The sequence below is a fragment of the Oncorhynchus nerka genome, linkage group LG3 (genome assembly GCF_034236695.1).
Source record: "Oncorhynchus nerka isolate Pitt River linkage group LG3, Oner_Uvic_2.0, whole genome shotgun sequence".
NCBI lineage: Eukaryota > Metazoa > Chordata > Actinopteri > Salmoniformes > Salmonidae > Oncorhynchus > Oncorhynchus nerka.
The window spans coordinates 30,653,346-30,665,447 of NC_088398.1; the positions used below are offsets into that span (position 1 = coordinate 30,653,346).

At 44.0% G+C, this 12,102-nt stretch overlaps 1 protein-coding gene across 3 annotated transcripts; it reads left to right on the plus strand.

Annotated features, from left to right (window-relative positions):
* On the plus strand, positions 1-11,880 carry LOC115106669 (prolactin regulatory element-binding protein-like). 3 transcript variants are annotated; one of them, XM_029629624.2, is made up of 10 exons: positions 1-191; positions 1,182-1,358; positions 1,574-1,763; positions 2,127-2,380; positions 2,484-2,564; positions 2,702-2,829; positions 4,238-4,411; positions 10,442-10,514; positions 10,594-10,753; positions 10,856-11,880. In XM_029629624.2, exons 2-10 carry the CDS (start codon positions 1,224-1,226, stop codon positions 10,948-10,950), a joined length of 1,290 nt encoding a protein of 429 aa, XP_029485484.1. In that variant the 5' UTR covers positions 1-191; positions 1,182-1,223; the 3' UTR covers positions 10,951-11,880. The 3 variants fall into 3 exon arrangements, with proteins under 3 accessions (XP_029485484.1, XP_029485502.1, XP_029485494.1); XM_029629642.2 differs by having other exon boundaries at positions 2,130-2,380; XM_029629634.2 differs by lacking the exon at positions 1-191 and adding an exon at positions 229-425.
* Positions 11,881-12,102: the final 222 nt, after the last annotated feature.

Genomic DNA, 12,102 nt, shown 5'->3' on the forward strand with positions numbered 1-12,102 from the left:
TTAAATGACGTGATCGCTCAGGTTGCACGCTGCTGACGTGTTTGTAGGGAAGTAGCAAGCTGGCTACCTAGCTAGCAACTTCAGCGTTATTTTCATTAGACGTGTGCAGCCGGTGACAGCTCATCATGGGAATAATAGCCAACGAATTGAAATAATTGGCGTCAGGAGAGAAATCGGAGCAGAGTACACAGGTGGAGTTTGCAAGACCTCAAATATATTGGCATCCACTACACCATTCATGCTCGAGTAGCTAATGGTTGGAGGGCATGCTAAAAGCTTAGATGGCGAGTTAGCTATCTAGATAAACGGTATTGTGCAGTGACTATTGCTGAGATTTCAAGATTATGTAGCTAGCTAACAAGACTTTCGCGATGGGATGTTTAGCGAACTAACTTTAAAAGAACAAAACCTGTTCCAGTTAGTTAGTAAGTAAACGATGTAGCAAGCGCGTTAGGCTTGCCAGGCAGAATATACCATCCCTACCGTTACTCTTGTTTACACCTGAGATCATATGTCATGATATTATTCTTATTATTTTATTACCTCATTGTAGGAATGGGATATGCCACTGTAGTCCAAATGTTACCTTTATCCACACTGCTCCATCGAGAATTATTGAAATACTGTTTCCAGAAAACGTCACTTTTCATCTTCAGCTAGCCGAAAATAACAGTTTCCCAGGAAAACTAGCAGTATGTCAATCTCAATGGTGCAGTATGGATAAAGGTACAATCTGGAGTACAGTGGCGTATCCCATCCCTGCATTGAGGTATGTTTTCCGACCCATATCTCCCCCCGGCTCCATAGTGTCTTAATGTAACCATTATTGTGTTCCGCCCTCAGTGCGGCTCAGTGTAAACACGTGTAATGGTAGGGTCAGTATCTTCTAAAACAGGAAAAATATGTGTACTGTCTTAATACACAATTGTCCACCACCATTTTCGGACAATTTAGGATGTTGCAAACCGCGTTCAGCCAAGCGTGTGCAACATCCTAAATTGTCTGAAATTTGTATTTAACTTCTGGCTTCCCATAGACTGTTTTGTGCAACCAAATACAATTGAAAGCAACGCTAGTGTATGTAAGTACGCCAGCATTGCTAAAAGCAAGGATCTAGCTACTATTGTGTAATTATGTGTTTTTGATTTGTATTTTGAGTTCTCATGCATCTGTTTCTACAGACAAGGAATTTGCCGTGAAGTGGATTGATTCCTTCAAGGGCCATGGGCAAATGGAGGATGCCAGACCTGTATAGGGCCCCCTTCCCCCTCTACACAATCAAAGTCGACCCCAAAACAGGATGGGTGATCACTGCAGGAGGGGGAGGTGCTTCCAAGACGGGCATAAAGAATGCAGTGGTAAGCTACTGAATGTTTAGGTGATCATGTAATGGTTCTGCTCTATGGGCACAATCTCTCAATTTCTAGTCTTTTCACACCTTTTTACATTGCATGTATTCTGTAAGTGTGAAAATGCAGGAACATTGTAGATGTGTGATTCAGCATTTATTTTGATCTAATTAAATCTGAGGAATGTTGTACCGTATTTGTTAAGTTGGGACTGTCTTTTTCAGCACTTCCTGGGTTTGGAGTTGGTAGGAGACCAGCACTGTGCCACCCTGGTGCACTCTCATGACACAGACACGCGTGCTACCATGAACCTGGCAATAGGCGGGGATGTGATCGCCGCAGGGCAGGACGGCAGATGCAGCCTCATGCGCTTCAGACAACGCCAGACCAGGGGCAAGGCCGCAGCCAAGGACGGTAAGGAATGAACACCCCCAAAAACATGCCATTCACTTTTATAAACCTCTTTATATACAAAGTTCAAATTATCTTTGCAGATACATTTACTGTAACGTCAATCCAATCTTACATTTCGTCTATTACATCTGTGTTTCTCAATCCTGGTCCTGGTGACCCAAAGGTCTGCACATTATTATTTTTGCCCTAGCCCTAACACACTTAATTAATCTAATCAACTCGTCATCAAGCCTTTGATTATTTAAATCACGTCTGTTTGTGGTAGGGGGGGGGGATTAAAATGTGCACCCCTTTGGGTACCAAAGAGAATGATTGGGCAACACTGCCTAACATGAACACATCACTACGCCCCTTATTTTCCAGCAGGGGGTGGCAGTGAGCAGGGTGCAGCTAGGAGACGAGCTGGGAAAGGGGGTAAGGGTAGTGAGGGAGCTGCTGCTGCTAGGGGCAATGTGTCCGAGATGAAGGATAACACCACCCAGATCTCTGTTGACACGTTTGGGGAGGTGCAGTCGGACCTCAGCCCCCAGGACCCCCTCCAGAAGTGTGTGAGGTTCAGTCCCGATCTCAGCCTCCTACTGACTGGCGGAACAGACGGACACATCAGAGTGTGGGAAGTGAGTTTAAGTTATGCCAAAATGGCTGCCATGTTGAGACTTCTCCCCAATTGTTACTGTGCAGGTTTTGAGCTTGACTGTAATGCCTAAGCTCTTTCACCAGTACCCCTCCTTAAAAGAGAAGTTGGACTTCAAAGCCCATGAGGGGGAAATTGAAGACTTGGACATCAGTCCGAATAACAAGGTACTAACCAGCTAATAAGTATATGATCTCTCTGTCTGTCTGTTGGAATCACAGTAATAAAGAGGTTATAAACATCATGTGCAAGCTAAACTGGTAAGTGTTTTCTGACCTGTGTGTTATTTTGTGTTTCTGTGTAGCACCTTGTGACAGTGGGCCGGGACTTTGCCTGCAGTATATGGAGTGGCAACCAGCTGGCCATGAGCCTCTGTTGGCATGAGAAGATGCCTCAGATAGCAGCAAAGTCATACCGCTATATGGCTTGCAGGCAAGCACATACCCCTTTCTCCTACGAATATTCACATACCCTGTAACATCACTGACATATAGCTCTGGTCCCACTAGCATACCACATAAACTCAGCAAAAAAAGAAACGTCCTCTCACTGTCAACTGCATTTATTTTCAGCAAACATAACAAGGTGTAAATATTTGTATGACCATAACAACATTGAACAACTGAGACATAAACTGAACAAGTTCCACAGACATGTGACTAACAGAAATGGAATAATGTGTCCCTGAACAAAGGGGGGTCAAAATCAAAAGTAACAGTCAATATCTGGTGTGGCCACCAGCTGCATTAAGTACTGCAGTGCATCTCCTCATGGACTGCACCATGGCAGAACACTGACATTCCTGTCTTGCAGGAAATCACACACAGAACGATCAGTATGGCTGGTGGCTTTGTCATGCTGGAGGGTCATGCCAGGATGAGCCTGCAGGAAGTGTACCACATGAGGGAGGAGGATGTCTTCCCCTGTGCGCTGCGGTTGCCTGCAATGACAACAAGCTCAGTCTGATGATGCTGTGACACACCGCCCCACACCATGACGGACCCTCCACCTCCAAATCGATCCCACTCCAGAGTACAGGCCTCGGTGTGCCGCTAATTCCTTCGACGAAAAACGCGAATCCGACCATCACCCCTGGTGAGACAAACTGTGACTCGTCTGTGAAGAGCACTTTTTGCCAGTCCTGTCTGGTCCAGCGACGTTGTTGCTGGTGATGTCTGGTGAGGACCTGCCTTACAACAGGCCTACAAGCCCTCAGTCCAGCCCCTCTCAGCCTATTGCGGACGGTTTGAGCACTGATGGAGGGATTGTGCGTTCCTGGTGTAACTAGGGCAGTTGTTGTTGCCATCCTGTATCTGTCCCGCAGGTGTGATGTTTGGATATTCCGATACTGTGCAAGTGTTACACGTGGTCTGCCACTGCGAGGATGATCAGCTGTCCGTACTGTTTCCCTGTAGCGCTGTCTTAGGCGTCTCACAGTAGGGATATTGCAATTTATTGCCCTGGCCACATCTGAGGTCTTCATGCCTCCTTGCAGCATGCCTAAGGCACGTTCATGCAGATGAGCAGGGACCCTGGACATCTTTCTTTTGGCGTTTTTCAGAGTCAGTAGAAATGCCTCTCTAGTGTCCTAAGTTTTCATAACTGTGACCTTAATTACCTACCGTCTGTAAGCTGTTAGTTTCTTAACGACCGTTCCACAGGTGCATGTTCATTAATTGTTTATGGTTCATTGAACAAGCATGGGAAACTGTGTTTAAACCCTTTACAATGAAGATCTGTGAAGTTATTTGGATTTTTATGAATTATTTTTGAAAGACAGAGGTCCTGAAAAAGGGATGGTTTTTTTTTGCTGAGTTTGTTTTTTTGCTCTCCCGTGTAGGTTTGGAAAAGTCGAGGACCAGAAAGACACCCTGAGGCTCTACACCGTCCAGATCCCCCACAAACGAGACAGAAAACCTCCACAATGCTACCTCTCTAAATGGGACAGTCAGAACTTCCTACCCATGCTGACGAACCCCTGCGGCACTGAGGTCATCTCCACCCTGGCTGTCAGGTGAGGAAGGATGGAGAGGATACCTAGGATTCAATTAATCTTTCCTTGATTATCTGCATCCTATTTCCTTGCCCCCTTCTGAGCCGTATTGGAGAATGTCCCTCCCCTCAGACCTTCTTTTCCAATGCATTTTGAGAAGGCGAGGAGGAAAATCATAAAGGATGCGAGGAATTGAGCAAAGATGAATTGAGAAAGAGCTTTATTTGTTAATCTCTGATAAGGTCGCTTAACAGCTCATTGCAGGTATTTCTTTGACGTTACTGTATCATAAATGTAGGGCCGGGCGATATGGCCAAAATATAATTTCACTATATTTTTCACATTTATGTTATTTTATGTTTTTGAATATTAACATTTCTAAATTTGTTTTATGAGTTGTGCATGATCATAGGGTGGCTACACATGAAGTTATTTTCAAAGGGGCTTTCTCTAGTCTGTACAATCAAACAAACCAAAAGTTGATCTATTTTTACATAATTTCCACAATGCCATGTAGGGGCGCACAATATGCGCAAAAAAACCCAAGGCCTTGTGTTTTTCTCTAAATATTGCAATTGTGATTTGACTTGCGATTTAGAGCAAAACACTCGGGTGAACTGTTATAATCATGGAAATAGAATGATTATTCTAATTCTGCACTCACTGGAGAGTTTATTAGGTACATCACCCCGTTCACGAAAATTGGATTGCTCCTACATACAGTGAGTTATGCGGCCGTGGCTTGCAATATAAAGCAGGCAGACCGGCATCGAGGCCTCCAGTTACTGTTCGATTGAACGTTAGAATGGGCAAAACGAGGGACCTACAGTTGAAGTCGGAAGTTTACGTACACTTAGGTTGGAGTCATTAAAACATTTTTTTTCTACCACTCAACACATTTCTTGTTAACAAACTATAGTTTTGGCAAGTCGGTTAGGACATATACTTTAATGACACAAGTCATTTTTCCAACAATTGTTTACAGACAGATGAATTCACTTATAATTCACTGTATCACAATTCCAGTGAGTCAGACATTTACATACACTAAGTTGACTGTGCTTTTAATCAGCTTGGACAATTCCAGAAAATTATGTCATGGCTTTAGAACAGGGGTGTCAAACATACGGCCCGCGGGCCGGAACCGGCCCCCAAGGAGGTTCGATCAGGCCCGCAGGATAATTTGAAAGTGGAAAAATGCATAAAAGACATGGAATTAATATTTTTAATTCGCTGCAATTCATGGATTATCCGCTAAGGGGCGCACTCTTTCCATCAGAGTAGAAGACAAGCCGCATCACTGAGACAGACTGAAAACAGCAGACGGTATCAATGCGCCATCTGCTGCTTGTTACGACGTTGTTAATACCTTGGTCTCTACCTCTCCGCTACACCCTCATTAGCCAAAATGTCGTTATCCAAACGGAGAAAAGTAGATAAGGAGTGTAGAATTTTCAAAGAAATGGACCACGTCCTATTTATTTACAGAGATGCACGGAAAACCTTCGTGTTTGGTGTGTTTGCAACAAGTTTCGGTATTGAAGGAATATAATATTCGACGCCACTACGAGACTCATCACAGCGAAAAATATGACGGCTTGCAAGGACAACTGAGAAGAGATAAGATTAACGAATTGCTGGCGGGTCTGAGGAAACAGCAGTCAACTTTCATCCAGAGCCGAGAAGTCAGTGAAGCAGCGGTAAAAGCCAGCTACCTAATTGCTAGCGAAATAGCATTAGCATCGAAGCCGTATTCCGACGGTGACTTTGTTAAACGATGCATGATGAAGGCGGCTGAACTTGTATGTCCCGAGAAGCGACAAGCTTTTGCCAATATTAGCCTGACGAGGAATACTATAGCAGAGAGGATTTCGGAACTATCGGCAGATTTAGACAGTCAATTGAAACAGAGAGTCAAGTCATTTATTGCATTTTCCGTGGCAATTGACGAGAGCACTGACATCACAGACGTGGCCCAACTGGCCATATTTATTCGAGGAGTTGATGAGACATTGACTGTTACTGAAGAGTTTCTTGAGTTGGTGCCAATGATGGACACCACAACAGCCGAGGACATTTTCGGCTCTGTCGTTGCTGCATTGGACAGAGTTGGAGTGGACTGGTCCCGCGCTGTCAGCCTGGCTACAGACGGCGCGACCATCCATGGTCTGAAAAAAAACAGGTATCGCTACAAAGTTCAAAGACAAAGTACAAGCCCTTAATGGAGGAGATCGTTTCTGGACATTTCACTGTATTTTGCACCAGGAGGCATTGTGTTGCAAGTCGCTGAAAATGGACCACGTCATGGAGGTGGTTGTTCGCACTGTAAATTTCATCCGGTCCAGAGGTCTGAACCATCGTCAGTTTGACAAACTTCTCAGCGACAGCAACATTACCCACAGCCTGCCATACCACACTGAAGTGAGATGGTTAAGCCGAGGCGCTGTGCTGAGGCATTTCTTTGATCTACGAGAGGAAATCGGACAGTTCATGGAGAAAAAGGAAAACCGGTGTTGGAATTACAATCTCAGGAATGGCTACGGGACCTTGCATTCTTGGTTGATATTACTGAACACTTGAACAATCTGAACAAAATGTTGCAAGGCCGCAAAAAGTTGTCACACAGTTTTCTGACAACATACATGCATTTAAGTTGAAGCTGACTTTGTGGGAGATGCAACTGGCAAATGGCAACCCTGCTCATTTCCCCTGTCTGAGAGATGTGTGTGTGACCAGACCTGATGCGGACATGAAACGGTACAAAGACAAAATTGCAGGACTACTGCGGGAGTTTGAGAAACGTTTTCAGGTATTTGGTGAACTTGAGACAGAATTTTCAGTTTTTCGCTCACCTTTCACAGTTAAAGCTTCTGATCTGCCGGTCGAAATTCAGCTAGAGATAATTGATTTGCAGTGTGATGCAGATTTGAAGGGCAAATTTGCCTCTGTAGGTCTGGACAGATTTTATTAGTATCTACTACCAGGGTACCCCAAATTAACAGCCCTGGCTGCTAAAATTTTGTGCATGTTTGGGACAACCTACCTTTGTGAACAAATTTTCTCAGTGATGAATATCAATAAAACAAAAATGCGTTCAAGGCTCACAAACAAGCACTTAAATGACATTCTGAAAGTGACAGCTAGTCAGGACATGACACCTGGTGTTGATGCACTTGTACAGGCCAAAAGATGCCAAGTTTCAGGAACAAATACAAGTCCAGACTAGACTAACACCTTTAAAATGCTGCCTTAGATACTGTTTGCATTGAAAGAATACAGCTCTGTGAAGATGAATCCTTACTGTGGTGATTTAAAAAATGTGCACTTTAATGTTAGTCAGCAGCTTCAAAACAAAAGTTGTGTGATGGAATTCTACTGTTCATACAACTCCATAAATCTTCAATTTCGTGGAGCAGTGTAGCAGAGTATGGTATAATTTTAATGGTCCGGCCCACTTGACATCTCCCTAGGCCGTATGTGGCCCACGATGCGAAATGAGTTTGACACCCCTGCTTTAGAAGCTTCTGATAGGCTAATTGACATAATTTGAGTCAATTGGAAGTGCACCTGTGGATGTATATCAAGTATAAACACCATGGGACCACGCAGCCGTCATACTGCTCAGGAAGGAGACGTGTTCTGTCTCCTAGAGATTAACATACTTTTGTGTGAAAAGTGCAAATCAATCCCAGAACAACAGTTAAGGACCTTGTGAAGATGCTGGAGGAAACGGGTACAAAAGGATCTATATCCACAGTAAAACGAGTCCTATATCGACATAACCTGATAGGCGGCTCAGCAAGGAAGCCACTGCTCCAAAACCGCCATAAAAAAGCCAGACTACGGTTTGCAACTGCACATGGGGTCAAAAATCGTACTTTTTGGAGAAATGTCCTCTGGTCTGATGAAACAAAAATAGAACTGTTTGGCCATAAGGACCATCATAATGTTTGGAGGAACTAGGGGGAGGCTTGCAAGCCAAAGAACACCATCCCAACCGTGAAGCATGGGGGTGGCAGCATCATGTTGTGGGGGTGCTTTGCTGCAGGAGTGGCTGGTGCACTTCACAAAATAGATGGTTTCATGAGGAATTAAAATTATGTGGATATGTTGAAGCAACATTTCAAGACATAAGTCAGGAAGTTGAGGCTTGGTAGCAAATGGGTTTTCCAAATGGACAATTACCCAAAGCATACTTCCAAAGTTGTGGCAAAATGGCTTGAAGGACAACAAAGTCAAGGTATTGGAGTGGCCATCACAAAGCCTTGACCTCAAACCTATAGAAAATATGTGGGCAGAACTGAAAAAGCGTGTGTGAGCAAGGAGGCCTACAAACCTGACTCAGTTACACCAGCTCTGTCAGGAGGAATGGGCCAAAATTCACCCAACTTATTGTGAGAAGCTTGTGGAAGGCCACCTGAAACGTTTGACCCAAGTTAATCAATTTAAAGGCAATGCTACCATATACTAACTGAGTGTATGTAAACTTCTGGCCCACTGGGAATGTGATGAAATAAATAAAAGCTGAAATAAATAATTCTCTGTACTATTATTCTGACTTTTCACATTTTTAAAATAAAGTGGTGATCCTAACTGACCTAAAACTGGGAAATTTTACTAGGATTAAATGTCAGGAATTGTGAAAAACTGTGTTTAAATATTTGGCTAAGGTTTATGTAAACTTCCGACTTCAACTGTAAGTTACTTTTGTAGCTTGGTTTATCGTCGGTGCCAGGTACGCCGGATCCAGTGTCTCAAACGTCCGCCCTCCTGGGCTTTTCACGCACGATATTGTCTAGGGTTTACCGAGAATGGATGTTTGTTGCACCAGTCAGCAACAGTCATGTGAAACAGCTCGTTGATGAGAAAGGTCGAAGGAAAATGGCAAGAATCTCACACTCTTAACAAATAACGGCGCAGTACAACAGTGGTGTGCAATGGCAACTCGGAACGCACAACTCGTCAAGCCTTCTCATGGATGGGCTATTGCACCAGACGACCACACCGGGTTCCACTCCTATCAGCTAAAAACAAGAAGAAGCGGCCACGCGATCGCCAACATGGGACAATTGAGGAGTGGAAAAACATTGCCTGGTCTAACGAATGTTGTTGCGTCATGCTGATGGCAGAGTCCGGATGTAAACGTAATCCATGGACTCGTCCTGCCTGGTGTCAACGTTACAGGCTGTTGGTGGTGGTGTACTGGTGTGGGGATTTTTTTGTTGTTGTCAAACATTAGGTCCCTTGATAACAACATGCTGATTTAGGCCTACACCATCACTGGTGTCAGGCTATATTTGCTCTAACTCAGTACATTTATTAGCTATCCAGCTAATTAGTGATTAGCATTAGCGGCGAACACAATTTTTTTCCCCCCACATCTTTCTAAGAAAATAAACTGGCTGTTTGCAGACATTAAGATGCACAAACGAATAGTGTATTTCTAGAATGCTTATATTAACAGGCAATGTGGAAAACAGTGTCACTGTCATCAACATATTGTTGCATCTGCTGCATTGACCATGCAGACTGAAGAGAGAATCGGGGTGGCAGGTAGCCTAGTGGTTAGAGCGTTGGACTAGTAACCAAAAGGATGCAAGATCGAATCCCCGAGCTGACAGGGTAAACATATGTTGTTCTTCCCCTGAAGGCAGTGTTCCTAGGCCGTCATTGAAAATAAGAATGTCTTTTTAACTGACTTGCCTAGTTAAATAAAGGTAAATAAATTAAATTAAACTGTCGGCAAATGATCTCGTGGTCTAACATCAACTGAGCTCCTTCAGTGACGGGGCAGAGCTTGGGGAGAGAGACTACTCAAGTATTGGAGTAAACTATAAAAACGAGGTGGTGTATCACATTTAATGAACCAAACATTGAAATACAGTTACAGAAGGATAAGTAAAAACTCAAACTGGTCTGTGCATCAATACTGATATATATTAAAATAGGGTATACCACCTAGCCCCGAATAAATGTGTTTGTATTAGATATTTGATCTTTCCTGTTTAACCAGAGTCAGTGGCTCCTTTTTGTTCTCGCTGTGTTCCACAGTGACTCTGGAACCTTTCTTGGCCTTGGGACGGTGACGGGATCAGTAGCAATCTATATCGCCTTTTCACTACAGGTAGACACACACACACACACAAATAATTAGCTGCCTTAGCATATCCCTGTGTAACTCCCTATTTATCTGGTCTCTGTAGAAGTTGTACTATGTGCAGGAGTCCCACGGCATTGTGGTGACCGATCTGGCCTTCCTGCCTGACACTCCCAAAGGCCAGAGCCTCAAAGGGAACAACGAGGCAGCCATGTTGAGTGTGGCTGTGGACTGCCGCTGTCAGATGCACACTGTACGCAACCGAAGTAAGTGGTTTGAATTGGTAGCATTGATTTTAGCATTGTGAGTAGTATTGTCTTTTCCCTCACCCTCCTTCGTTCTCTCTCTCTGCATCTCCACCATCCCAGGATCCTTCCCTATCTGGTTGGTGCTGTTCTTCTGTGGCCTCATGGTGGTGGGAGCTGTCCTGCTCCTGCAGTACCTCTTCCCAGGATTCATTTAGACATTGACAGGAGTTAAGGAGAAGGAAAGAATCAGACTGCCCTACAACCACTACTAGCCCTACAATCTTCAACAACAACAACAACCTCCGAGGAACCCACCCTGACACCACTCAATCCTGGAACACGCATTGATCTCCTACCTATAGCCATCGTACCACACTTAACCAAACCGTGGAACATTTTAACCACACTTGCCCAACCCTGGACTACATCTACTATAGCCATTTACTCCCTCTTAACCCAGCAAGATTCCCTGCATCAATTACTATACCCGTAACCAATATTTGTATCCCCCATCCTTCCCTGTCACCCCCTGTCCTGATTCAGGACTACCCCCCCCCCCCTGCTCCTTCCACCCCCAATTCTGTGAGACACAATATATATATATATTTTTTTTCTTGATCTGTATCGATCTTTTTGCTTTTATACCATGGTGGGGAGTTAAAGGCTCAACTTCAGGTCTATATCATCATGAATGTGCAAGGGGTTGGGCCTTTGTTATCATAGCTATTTAAGAAATAATTTAAAATGATAAATATACTTAAATCATTGCTCTTCTGTCAGTTTCCATCTGTCCTGTGCATACATAAACACACACTTGTAATTTTAGCAAGTTGGTTGGATAACATTTCTGTGTGTGGATTTTCTATACCAGTTTCCAGTGAGGCCTGTGTTTCCTGCTTTGTCCACTAGTTGGCATCATTGACCAAATGTCTATCTAATGTTTTTCATCCCAGACTGGGAAGCAGGCCAGGCATCATGACCTTCAGGAAAAACTAAATCAATTAGGTTGGTGGACTCCCCTTTAGCTCCATTTCCAATGTTGAAAGACCTGACAATTTGAGTTCTGCTCTGAAGGCACCTGTATAGGATCTCTAATCGTCTCCTTTCAGGCCTATTTCGACATTAAACCAGATTGACAGATGGAAGGGTGGTCTTTTTTTCTGCTCCACACAGCTCCGTAGATGTGTTTGTGTACAACCATTCAGTCTGGGCCCAGGGCTTGCTCTGATTCGTCAGAGCTGGACCGACTGATTCATGTTAATGGTCTAGTCACTCACTAAGATAGAAGAACGAGATAATGATCCTAAATAAAAGATGAGGCAGGCTATGATCCAGTGTATGTGATGGTTTTCTGTGTCTTGCAGCGT